The sequence below is a fragment of the Pelodiscus sinensis genome, chromosome 8, assembly GCF_052426305.1.
Source record: "Pelodiscus sinensis isolate ZL-2025 chromosome 8, ASM5242630v1, whole genome shotgun sequence".
NCBI classification, from domain to species: Eukaryota; Metazoa; Chordata; order Testudines; family Trionychidae; genus Pelodiscus; species Pelodiscus sinensis.
Window position 1 is genome coordinate 43,037,690 of NC_143059.1, and position 12,963 is coordinate 43,050,652.

General features: G+C 48.7%; 1 protein-coding gene across 2 annotated transcripts in view; it reads left to right on the forward strand.

Moving 5' to 3' along the window:
• Positions 1-12,963, forward strand: part of DNTT (DNA nucleotidylexotransferase) — a 189,770-nt gene that overhangs the window by 70,171 nt on the left and 106,636 nt on the right. For both annotated transcript variants that reach the window (XM_014581825.4, XM_025179755.3), the window contains exon 7: positions 1,672-1,804. In XM_014581825.4, coding sequence (XP_014437311.3) covers positions 1,672-1,804 — 133 coding nt within the window. The remainder of the gene's footprint in view (positions 1-1,671; positions 1,805-12,963) is intronic.

Sequence of the window (12,963 nt, forward strand, 5' to 3'; positions counted from 1 at the left end):
GGAGTCCATGGGTGGGTGGAAATTGAGCACAGGAAAAAAAGAGCCAAGACTTTGAGCAACAGGACAGAGAGAACCATCATAGTTGGGGGAAACTGAGGTACAGTGACAGGGATCATGTACTGGGATTGCTACATGGTTCATATACCAAACACCCCATTTCTTAACACACACAGATGTGTGATTCTTCCCCTCCCCCAACTATCTTAACCTTCCTCCAATTCTCATTCTGTTTGTGGGTCTGTGTTCTTAGTTTCAGTGGCAATTTCAGTACTTCTGACTTGGAATTAGTCACGTTTTCTAACTAAACCAGAAAATGTTTTAGTATGTCTGTTCCTTATGGACTGCAAATAAACTTTATTTAGATTTGTGAGTTTGCTAAGGAAATTTTTAAGGGAACTTCCTTATTGGAAGGTTGTTGCAAACTCAGTCAAGCCAATTTTAACATTGTTTTTGTTTGTTTCTGCAGAAAAGCTCCTAATTCTCCCTTGAAATGGAAAAATGTATACCCAGTTGTATTTATGCCAGAGGTGTAGCCTCTGGAATTTCAAAATAAATCTTGGTTTGGTTTTAAAAATACACTGCATATCCTCGTTATCCACGTCTCTGTAGCCATCTGTCCTTTAGCTTGTGTGGCAGAGTCCTGAGCATTTGTTGCTCTATATCCTGAGTTTAACTCCTCCTCACTGATGATTTTGGTGTTGGCCTGAGTTCATGATAAACAGTAGCAATTTTTGAGAAAACTAAACTGTATTCTCCTTTAAAACTGGCTGTCAAAATGCTCTAACTGGGGAATGCAGGATGCTTTCAAATTCTTCGCATAAATACAACTTTTTTCCCCAGGTAGCAGAAATGTATTATTTATCTGGATATACTCTTTTTCTCCATTCCCGGTGAAGTGAAGAGCTTTTTCTCCATGTACTTCCTTTTATCTCAAGTGGTAGGAGCTTCTGTTTTCATTGCCAAAGTTTCCAGCTAGGTTTGATCATCTAGGGTAGTTCTAGACTACAGGCTTTTTTCGACAGAGGCTTTGTCGAAAGATACTGTCGACAAAGCCTCTGTCGAAAAAGAGCATCTAGACTACAACCAGTTCTGTCAAAAAAGCAAGCTGCTTTTTCAAAAGAGAGTATAGATGCTCTCTTTTGAAAAAGCACAGTGTGGATGCAATAGTGCCTTTTTTTGACAGAACTTACTGTCGACAGAACGCGGTGGTAGTGTAAACGCAGGTATAGTTTTGTCAACAAAATCCATTTTTGTCGACAAAACCCTGTAGTCTAGACACACCCCTACTGGCTATGTTCATTAGGCAACTTTCAGTTTGTTCCATCCTAAATATTGCTTTGCCTCTTGCATTTAAATTTATAAAAAGTGTTTTCAGTTCATAAGGGGCAGATCACACTCATAGGTTTGCTGTGTTAAAGAGGCCACCAGTACCAAAGTTTTGAGACCCGCTATCCTACATCAAGATCATATCTTCTGGTTGAAGTAGTAAAACACATATTTTAGAAAGACATCCAGTCTTAATTAGGGTCAGATTAAGAATCCCATGCTCTTCACACAATGTAAGAGTTTTTGATGCCCTGCTGAATAAGTTATTAGCAGCCTTATCTTGAACTTGTTTAATGCTGTGTATTTTTTTATATTTGATTTTTATTTATATAAAATTACTTTTAGGTTTTCTCCACTATGAAGACCTCATTAGCTACGTATCTAAGGTAGAAGCAGATGCAGTAAGCGTGATTGTTGAGGATGCTGTACGGACATTTTTACCAGATGCTTTAGTGACCATAACTGGTGGCTTCAGAAGGTAAATGGAATAAATAATGTTTGTCTTCACTCCCCCTTACCCCTGTAAATAAACAAAATGCTCATTTCTGAGCTGTCGAACAAGCAAAGAACCTAAATGGGAGAGCATGAAAGCTTATTACTGTTCATCATTAATCCTGTAAAAAATCTATATGGACAAATCCTAGGAAGCCAGTCTTCCTTTTTCTGACCACATTTCCAAGGGTTTAGATTCTGAAAAGTATGGATTCTTTTTTATCATTTTAAAAATCAAATGAACAACATAAATATAAGTTATGTTTGGATTTTACATTATGGTATCACATAGGTGGTCTGCTGCACCCATATAGCGCACGTTGGGAGTCATCATGGGACTTCACACATCCACCTGTTTGTTACCCATTACAGGATCAGGCCTAAAATTGCTTACAGGTTACCAGTATGCACCCACAGGGTTCTATCTCTTTGATTGTGATGAGTATATTTCATCACTCTTGTGCTATCTCCTGATCCCTTTAATAATTATTCCCTACCTTCGTAATGCTAACAATATGTAGCTATCTAGTACATATTTTAATATGTATGGTATAATGTAAAGATGGCCAAAGTGTGGCTTATGGGACAAATGTAAACCATGATCAAGATGCATCAACAAGATAGAGTGTTACATTCTGGGATCTCAAGTAATCTTCCTGCTGCATCTCCATTTTTAAGATGATTGTGACTGCAGTCTGGTCAGTTTGATGCCAATTAATCATGGACCTTGTGTTCCTGGTATGCTTTGTTTTCTTAGGCATAAACTGATTAACATGTGCACTTGTTAGGGCAGAATTATGAATATGGAACCATCATCACACTCATAACAATCATGGTTTCTTCTGATGTGATGTGTACTTAGGGCTTATTGGTAACCTAGGGTACGTCTACACTACAGCGCTAGTTCGAACTAACTTAGTTCGAATTAGTTAATTCGAACTAAGCTAGTTCGAACTAGCGCATCTAGAACTAAAAACTAGTTCGAACTAGCGTTTTGCTAGTTCGAACTAGCGTGTCCACACTGATTGGACGCAGGGGGGCATTTAAGGGCAGCTGAAACCGGTTCTGGCAGGGCATCAGGTCAGCAGTTGCTTTGTGTGGCTGCTGTCTGAGGCTATCTGAGGCTCGTGCTTAAAGGGACCCCCCCTGGACAGCCGGTTCTCAGCTTTTCCTGCTTGCTTGCCAACCTCGCCGAGGGACAGCAAAGCGTCGGTCTCTGTGCCCGTCTGTGTCGGTGCTTCCCTTCGGGGGGGACTGCCGCAGGTGGCAACATGGAGCCACGGCTCGCCCTGCACCTTCTGGTGCACGTTCTGGACTTGCTGCTGCAAGCCTGCCAGCAATGGCTCGAGGCTGCCTGGCACCACCTGGGGAACGTCAGCCCCCTGCCTCTCCGCTTGGCCGCCCTGGGGGCCGTGGAGGAGCCGCGGCGGCGCCCCGGCACCGGCGTGCCCCGCCGCATCTGGCGTCTGGACACCAGCAGCGACTGGTGGGACCGCATCGTCCTGGAGCGCTGGGACGACCGACAGTGGACCCAGAACTTTAGGATGAGGAGGGACACCTTCCTGGAGCTCTGCGAGTGGCTCGCCCCTGCCCTGCAAAGAAGGGACACTCGCATGAGGCCCGCCATCCCCCTCCAGAAGCGGGTGGCCATCGCCCTCTGGAAGCTCTCCACGCCGGACAGCTACCGATCCGTCGGGAACCAGTTCGGCGTGGGGAGATCCACCGTCGGAGCGGTGCTCATGCAGGTACGGCGCTCGTCGGCCACCAAGCCGGGGGGGAGGGGGGCTGCGAGGAGGGGATGGGCCGCCCCAGGGACAAAGGGGGGGGCGGGAGGAGGCGAAGGCGCCCCGCACCGGAGGGGTCGGGCTGTCCCGGCCGTACTACACGCCGCCAGGGGGGTTGCTGCCGGGAGTGGGGCGCGGGGCACTGCCAGGGCACGCACGCTCCCAGCCACCCAGGCGCCCCACTGATTGACGCTTTGCTGTGTCTCTCTCCGCAGGTGGTCAAGGCCATCAACCGGGTGCTGCTCCGCAGGGTGGTCCGCCTCGCCGACCCGGACGCCGTCATCCGGGGATTCGGCGCCCTCGGCTTCCCCAACTGCGGGGGGGCCATCGACGGGACGCACATCCCCATCCGTGCCCCGGAACACCAGGCGTCCCGGTACGTCAACAGAAAGGGGTACTTCTCCGTCATCCTGCAGGCCGTGTGTGACCACCGGGGACAGTTCACGGACATCAATGTGGGCTGGTCCGGCAAAGCACACGACGCACGGGTGTACCGGAACTCCTCCGTGTGCCAGCGGCTGCAGGACGGGACCTTCTTCCCCGACCGCCACATCAGGGTCGGGGACGTGGACATGCCCGTGTGCCTGGTGGGGGATGCCGCCTACCCACTGCAGCCCTGGCTCATGAAGCCCTACACGGGGCACCTCAATCCCTCCCGCCAGGCCTTCAATAACAGGCTGAGCAGGGCCCGCATCGTGGTGGAGGGGGCCTTCGGGCGACTGAAAGCCCGCTTTCGATGCCTCCTCACCCGTCTGGACCTGGCCGAGCACAACATCCCTCCCGTGGTGGCGGCATGTTGTGTGCTCCACAATTTGTGTGAGCGGAAGGGGGAGGCTTTCTTGCCAGCCTGGATGGCTGAGGCTGACCGCATGGCTGGACACTACGGTCAGCCCCGCACCGCCGCCGTCCGGGAAGCCCAGCGGGGGGCCATCCGGATCCGGGAAGCCCTGCGGGAGAGCTTCCAGGTGGAGGAGGAGGAGGACTGACCTCTCCCTGCATGCCCCACCGGGGCCTTCTTCCACCCTACCCCCCCTTTCCCCTTTCCCCTCCCTATCTACTGTACAATAAAGACACCTGTTTTTCAAACAAAAACGTCTGTTTATTTCAGAGAACTGGGGTGGGGGAGGGAGGAATGAAGGTGGGAGAAGGGAGGGGGAAACCTGGGACGAGGGAGCTGGAAGGGGAGGGGAGGGAAGGGAGGAAGGGAAAGGAAAGCTCAGGGGTGGGAGTCTGGGTGCCTCTCCCGTCTCGCCACACTGCGGGTCCGGGGGCGTCGGTGGGGAATGGTTGTGGAGGGGGGGGCAGAGAGGACAGGGGGTGTGGAGGAAGCAGGAGTGGAAGCAGGAGCGGAAGCAGGAGGAGCAGGGGGAGCAGGGGGAGCAGGGGGAGCAAGAGGGGGAGAAAGAGGGGGAGCAGGGGGAGCAAGAGGGGGAGCAAGAGGGGGAGCAGGGGGAGGAGGAAATGGAAAGCGGTCTAGCAGGCTCTGGAGGTGGCCTCGCAGGGCACGGCCCTGCTCCTCCAGGGCCTCCAGACTCCTCTGGCGCAGCCTGAGGTCCTCCTGGACCCAGTGGTCCTGGAGACGGAGCTGTCGGTCCAGGAACCGGAGATGCCGCCTCTGGTAGTCCTCCTGGTTCCTGGCTGTCCTGCTTGCCCGGGCGCGGGCGGCTGCTGCAGGCGGTGTGGTGCGCCCTGCAGGCCCAGGTGCTGCGGCTGTGGTGCAAGAAGACCAGCGGTCAATGACCCCAGGGGCCCAGGTGTGTGAAACCCAGCTCCCCTCTGCAAGGCCAGGGCCCCTGCAGGATCCCCAGCTGCTGCTCCGTGGTGGGCAAGGCCCAGGCGCACGGTCCCGGGGCTCCCTCTCGCCCCAGCCCCCCATACACATAAGGGGAACACGAGGGTACTCACAGGTGGACGCCTCCCCGGCCTCTGATGATGCAGGCGAGCGGCTCTGTGGGGTCCCTCGGGGGTCCCGGGTCCTGGGAAGGCTGGCGGCAGGCTCCTGGCTCTCAGAGCCCTCCTCCTCCTCCTCCGTCTCCAGGAGCGGTCCCTCTGCCCCGGGGTCAATCACGTCCCGGGGGGCAGGGACGGCATGAGGCCCCAGGATGCGGTCCAGGGCATGGAAGTGGGGGCAGGCCTCCGGGTCAGCCCCTGGCAGGCAGGCCCGGGAGTAGGACTGCCGCAAGTCTTTAATCTTGCAGCGCACCTGCTCCCGGCTGCGCTGGTGGCCCCTGGCGGCCAGGCTGGCAGCCATGCGTCCGTAGACGGCCGCGTTCCGGTGGCTAGTGCGGAGATCGTGGACATTTGAGGCTTCCCCCCAAACCTCGATGAGGTCCATGATCTCCGCACTTGACCAGGCGGGCGCCCGCCTTTTGCGCCCCCGGGCAGGCTCCCGGGAGCCGCCAGGCTGGTCGTGGGGAGCAGTGGAGGGCTGGGAGCCCTCGGATGGCTGGCTCATCCTGTGGCAGGTGCAGGCTGTGCAGGCATGGGTGCTTGCAGCCTTGCAACTGGCACAAAGTGAGTAGCCAGCCCGTGGCCCTTTAAGGGCTCCGGGGCCGGGAGGGGGGCAATAGAGTTTCCCTGGTGTTGGCCAGAGTGGCCACCAGGGAAACCTGGGAAGCCTTAGCCTCCCACTAGTTCGAACTAAAGGGCTACACAGCCCTTAGTTCGAACTAGCTAGTTCGAACTAGGCGTTAGTCCTCGTAAAATGAGGTTTACCTAGTTCGAACTAAGCGCTCCATTAGTTCGAATTAAGTTCGAACTAACGGAGCGCTAGTGTAGCGCCTAGGAAAGTTAGTTCGAACTAACGTCCGTTAGTTCGAACTAACTTTCTAGTGTAGACATACCCCTAGATATTTGCAATGGGTGAGTCTGACATTCAAATACAGACCTGTTTTGCTGTTCTTTCTTTACGGAGCTCTTTTGTGCTTTTGTAATTGCCATTAGACTTTAGCTAGCTAGCTAGCTATAAAAGTTTTTCCTGTGGGACAGAGTGACATCATCATGTCACTCTGCATCCTGCAGCCCCTCCTGGCTCAGCCTCCTCCTTGATAATGGGGTGGATGGCAGCCATGTAGCTTCCATGGTCTCCCTGGAGCTCCAGGAGGCAGGGCTGGGTCTGGCCTTGCCTTTTGGTGTCCTGGCAGCTGGGGGGAGAGCTGGGACAGGCCAGGGCAGGCACACCTCAGCCTGGCCCTCTTGGGTGGTCGGGAGGGTGGGGAGTTGGGTCTGCCTACCCCCAGACAAAGGGGAATTGGTGAGCATAGAGAGCAGGGGGCACTGCCCCTTAGTATCTTAACATGGTTATATAAAGATCTGCAGGTGACACATTCAGAAAAGTATGTAGTGGAGTCTTAAGAAAGCAATCTTATATAACATTGATGCCAGAAGGGCACAGGAGCACAACCTCCCCCTCATAAACAGTAGCCAAACTGCAGGGAATAAATGACAGATTGCAGGATCTTTGAACACTAGCTCATGTGGGCTCTGATATTAGGTACTGGGAGTGTTTTATCAGTATAGAGAATTGAGAAGATTAGATGTTGTTTCTGGAATGTCAGAAAATTCTTTTCTGCTAGGCACACTTTTTTGGATAAGTTTGAAATACAAATTGCAGTGCTGAAATTCAAGGATAAATTTAGAAACAGAGCAGCTGTACTTACAGAATTAATCAGTTATACTTCCACACATGGTGTCTATAGGAATGCGTTTTCTAGTCTAACTAGTGAGTGCTACACAGCTCAGTGTTGATGAAGCTGATAACACCATATTAAGAACATCATAAAATGTGTTACAGGAAGGACTTGGGTTTGTGGTACAACATCTCTGAATTAGCATAACATTATAATAAGAAGAAAATGGTCATGAATAATATAGTTTTGATTAAATGTTCTACACATATAAAACAATTTTGTTGCTCTGTTATCTTGAAATCTAATCTGAGAGGACTTAAGCACCCTCTGTTCTGATTGATTGCAGTGGGAATTTAAAGTGTTTAACTCCTCTCAGAATTTGACTGTACATTAAAACATCATATGCTGTTGGGGTCGGGACAGGGAATATAAGTTACAGTGAAATGATATTGTAAGAGTGATTTAGTTTTAAGTGTGTGCATCTTGAATACCTGCTAAGAATAGAGCAGTACATAAACTTGGTGGGTGTACATCATCACACATTTTAAGTGATACTTACAACTGAATTCCTTATACATTGTAATTGCTGTGGTCATTACAAATTCCACTTCTCCTTATTTAGAGAATTTTGTTTGTAATACTGTATCTCATATATAACATGAGATAGTATAACTTGAGTAATGAGATGCTACTATTGGCGGTATAGGTGTTTGTGCTATAATGAGCTAATGCTATTAACACAAGATTTATTAAAAATGAGATTTTTAATGATCACAAGGTGCTCATATTTAGGTCTCAAACAAAAATTCCAGAAGAACAGTGTCCAATATTTGTTCAACAATGTCTCAGAAAAAGTTGTCATGTGGTGAATCACTAACACCATATACTGCAGCATCCTGGATTTTCATTGATTTGATTTAGCTGATGAAATCGGATGATTTCACAACCAAAGGTTTTATAGCTTCAGGCTACCTAGGAGCAAGAATACTTGCTGAAGGAAATTTCTAATAGGTGGATCGATGCTTCACTTTTTGGGTAGATAATTTGTAACTAACACCAAAATATTTTTTTAACCAGAATTAAAGTGACTTAAAATTAGATCTGGAAAATAAAATCACGCTGTTCATATAGTATCTGCCAATGCAGTGTTACTTCTCACTATATAGTCTCAGTGCTTTGGCTAGATTAGTTGTACATTACTTGAGATGGGGCTTCAGATATCATTAATTCTGTGCAGTGTACTTAGAGCATGGGGGAGGGGTGGATAAGGGAGAAATAATGGCCCGTGAGCCAGATCCAAATTGCCAAACTGCTGGATTTGCCCTGTGGAAGCAGCAGGAGCCTCAGCCTGGCTTCCTGCCTGCCCTGCCTCAACATGCTGCTTAGAGCAACTTTCTGAATGCTGCAAGCCCAGGGGAAGATGAGGGGAGAGGCATCATCCTCTGCCCCTGCCCCTAGCCAGGCAGTGTGTGAAGGACCCTTCACCCCATGCTTGCAGCATTCAGAGCAGCACAAATGGCCCCCACCTTGATGAGGAACCTGCTGGGCAAGGATGCTGGGCAGGAGTTGCTCAGGTAAGTGCCTCCCAGCCTGAGCCTCCCACTGACACTTCAGCCCCACTTTCTCCCAAACCTCTGCTTTCCTCCTGGACCCTACCCCATGTAGCCCAAAACCTCTGCACCTCCCTCTCCTGCACACTTACCCCTTCCCAGACCATGCACCCCACATCCACCCCTCTTCCAGGTCACAACCATTTCCCAGAACTTGCACCACAACCCAAATCCCCGCATCCTCTCATGGATTTCTGACCCACAACCCCTTCCCCCACCCACTGTGCATTAGGATCCAAATACTTATTCTGTTTTTACTCAGTCAAATTTCCACTGACTGGAATTTGCCTGAATGTGAACTGAGTAAAAATAGACTAAAGGCTCAGGAGTAGAGCTAAAATTTGAGAAGGATGGTTCAGTCTCAGAGTTGGGTGACCTTCCCTTGTCTGCTACAGTCTTAGATAAACCACCTAGGTCTTTATTGGACCTGGGAAGTCGGCTTAAGGTATGTAAATAACATAGCTGGAGTCAACATATTTTAAGCTGAGCTTGGCACCGTCTTCACAGTGGAAGGTCCATGTCAGGAAATGCTCCCGTCAGCTTCCCTTACTCTTTGCAAATCGAGGAGTATCGGCAGTGACCGGGGGCACCCTAAGTGTTCAATTTAGCAGGTCCTTACTAGACCTGCTAAATCCAATGCCAGAATATCGATCTCTGGCACAGCAAGTGGAAATGTGGCCTTAGTCTTGCTTAGCCTCAAAACCCACAAGAATAACAGCACTTCTGTACCTAACAAGGATATTTCTATGATAAATACCTTAAAGGCTGTGAGGTGTTCAATGCTGGGCAAAAGGGGTTCATAAAAGTACTAGCTAGGAATATAAGTGCTAGATAGGGTAAAAGCAAGCAGATTTTAACAAATTCAGAGAATTGGTAGGTAAGGTCCAATGGGGATGAAAAATCTAAAGGATACAGGAGGTCAGGAGCACCAGCATTATAGTATTAAAGCAGAAGTGGGAAATAATTTTTGACCGGGAGGGCCATTCCAAGAATTTGGAAAGTGGTTGAGGGCCGCATTCTTCCATGATATTAATGGAGCAGGTGTAGGGTCTGGGGTGGTGGTTGGGTGCAGAAGGGAGCTTGGGGTAAGGGAGGGAGTTTAGGTGAAGGTGGCAGTTGTGCCCTGGCACACTGGACTGGTGTGCAGGGAGTTAGACTGTGACTTAGGGCAGGGAATTGGGGTAGGAGAGAGGGTTCAGGGAATTGGGTTGTGAGCTAGGGCAGGAGGGAACTGTGATATGGGACAGGGGATTGGGATGCCACATCTGGGAGGAAATACGGGTGCAGGAGGGGGACAGAGGATTTGGGTATGTGGAGTAGGGAGGCTGGAGTGGGGGGGCAGAGTGTTGGGGAAGGGAGAAGCTGGGGTGCCAGAGGCAGGCTCCGTCCAGGAAACTTACCAGCCAGAAGCCGGTTCCTAAATGAGCCTCCCTACCTGCCCAGCTCACCACACAGGCTACTGCCATGAGCTCTGTGAATAACTATGAGCCCTTTGTGCTTTGTTATTGAAACAGGAAGCTCCCATTGGCCAGTTTCCAACCAGAAGCCGGCCAGTGGGTTTGTGCTGGGGGCAGGAGCAGCTCCTAAAGTATCTCCCCTCCCTTTGGGCTCAGTTTTTAAAGTGAAACCACCCTGCCACCATGTTTCTGAGCAGCATGCGAGTGGGGCGAGGCAAGCGGGGAGCCTGCATGGGGCCCCCTGCAGTGTCTGTGGGCCAGATATGGTGACTTGGTGGACCATATTTTGCCCAGGCCTGTATTAAAGCCATTACTGGAAATTAACCCAGTGAGAAGGAAGAATCAGAATAAATGTAAGAGGCCAGTACATCTTTGTCCACAGCTTTTTAATCAGCTGAAAACCAAAAACTTGGAAACACAGATGAATTGCTAAGGAGGAGTACAAAAGACTAGCACAAGGAGGGACAAAATCAGAAATGTTAGACCCAAAATAAGTTACATCTACCAAAGGGCATAAAAGGCAATAATGGGGTTTTTTAAATACACTAGGAACAAGGAAAAGATAAAGAAAAGTATAGCTCTTCTATTTAGAGGGGACAGTGAATTAATAACAGATGACATCAGGAAGGCTGAGGTATTTAATGCCTATTTTGCTTCTGTTTTCATAAAAAAGATTAATTATGACAAGATAAGCAGCACAATTAATAGTAATATCAAGAGGGAAGGAATGCAAGCCAAAATAGAGAATGAACAGTTAAAGAATATTTAGATAATTAGATGTATTCAAGTCTGCAGGTCCTGATGAAATTGATCCTGAGCTACCTAAGGAACTAGCTGAATCAACGTTGGAACTATTAGCAAGTCTCTTCGTTTTTTGAGGAGTAACGTTAGTTCGAACAAAGGGGTTTGGTTCAAACTAACGTGTCCCAGCACGCACTTTCACTTTCGAAGCAGCTGTTGATAGGAGTAACGCGCCAGCGAGATCATGCTAATGAAGTGTGGGATATTTAAATCCCCTCTTCATTGACTATTTCGAATGCCTACATTTGCATCCCTAGTTTGAACTAGGGTGCAAGTGTAGACATACCCTTCAAGAATAATGAAGCATGGGTGAGGTTCCAAGGGACTGGAAAAGGGCATATGCATTGCCTATCTTTAAAAAGGAGAACAAAGAAGACCCAGAAAAATCCAGAGAATTACAGACCAGTTAGCCTAACTTTGATACCTGGAAAGATAATCAAACAAATTCTTAAACAACCAATTACAATTAAACAGTTACAGGCCAGTAAGTCTCACTACAGTAAAGAACAGAATTATCAGACACACAGATTCCCTGATTTGTTGGGGAAAGAGTCTGTCATGGCTCCTTCCCCACTCTGGCATGATAAATGCAGAAGTGGGGGCCAGCAAGTGTACCCCAAAGCCTTATCTACCAGGCTTTGGTATAAAACTTCCCCCAAAATTTTAACAACCTAGATCTTGGGAACAAAACTTCCGCTGCCACCACCCAAATGTTGATAAAGAAATCAGGGGGAAGATCATTTGGGAAAACTCACCCCTAAGATAAAAATCAAGGAACACAATTAACCACTGCCAGGTTAATAAAAAGAAAAGAAAGAACTTTTATTATTACAACAATATTCCTGTTGCAAACATAGGGTATGTCTACACTACCCCGCTAGTGCGAACTAGCGGGGTAATGTATGCATACCGAACATGCAAATGAAGCCCGGGATTTGAATTTCCCGGGCTTTATTTGCATAAGCCGGCCGGCGCCATTTTTAAATGCCGGCTTGTTCGAACCCCGTGCCGCGCGGCTACACGCGGCACGGGCTAGATAGTTCGGACTAGCAAGCCATTCCGAACTATCTGTACACCTCGTTCCGCGGCACGGGGTTCGAACAAGCCGGCATTTAAAAATGGCACCAGCCGGCTTATGCAAATAAAGCCCGGGAAATTCAAATCCCGGGCTTCATTTGCACATTCGGTATGCATACATTACCCCGCTAGTTCGCACTAGCGGGGTAGTGTAGACATACCCATAATGACTAGATAGGGAAGTAACAAAATATACTCATGGAGAAACTACATGGTTCTAGAACTTAGTTACAAAGAAAAGCCAAAACATCTTTTAAGCAGTGCCAGATCTCAGATCCCATACCCAGTCCTTAAAACAATAAAACCTAACGAAACTACCTAAACTTTACCCTACTTACAGAAAATGAAGAATGGTGTCTTGGAGAGAGAGAGAGACATGCTTGTCCCTCTCTGTAGCTGCAGAGAACTCTCACAGAGAGACAAAAGGAGAAAGGAAAAAAACCCAAATTCCTTTGTCCCAGGTTGAAAGTCCCACCTACATTCCTACTGGTCACTCCACCTGGCTAGGTGCAGTTAACCCCTTAATCCCCAGGCTGCTGGCTAACCCTCATAATCATGACAGAGTCAACATGGTTTTTGTAAAGGAAAATCATGCCTCATCAGTCTACTACAAGGGAGTCAACAAGTATATGGACAAGGGTGATCCACTATGATATAGTATACTTAGAGTTTCAGAAAATCTTTAATAAAGTCATTCACCAAATGCTATCAAGCAGAATAAGCTGTCATGAGAAAAGAAGGAAGGTACAGAAAAGGGTAAGAAAAATGAATATGGACATGACGGGGT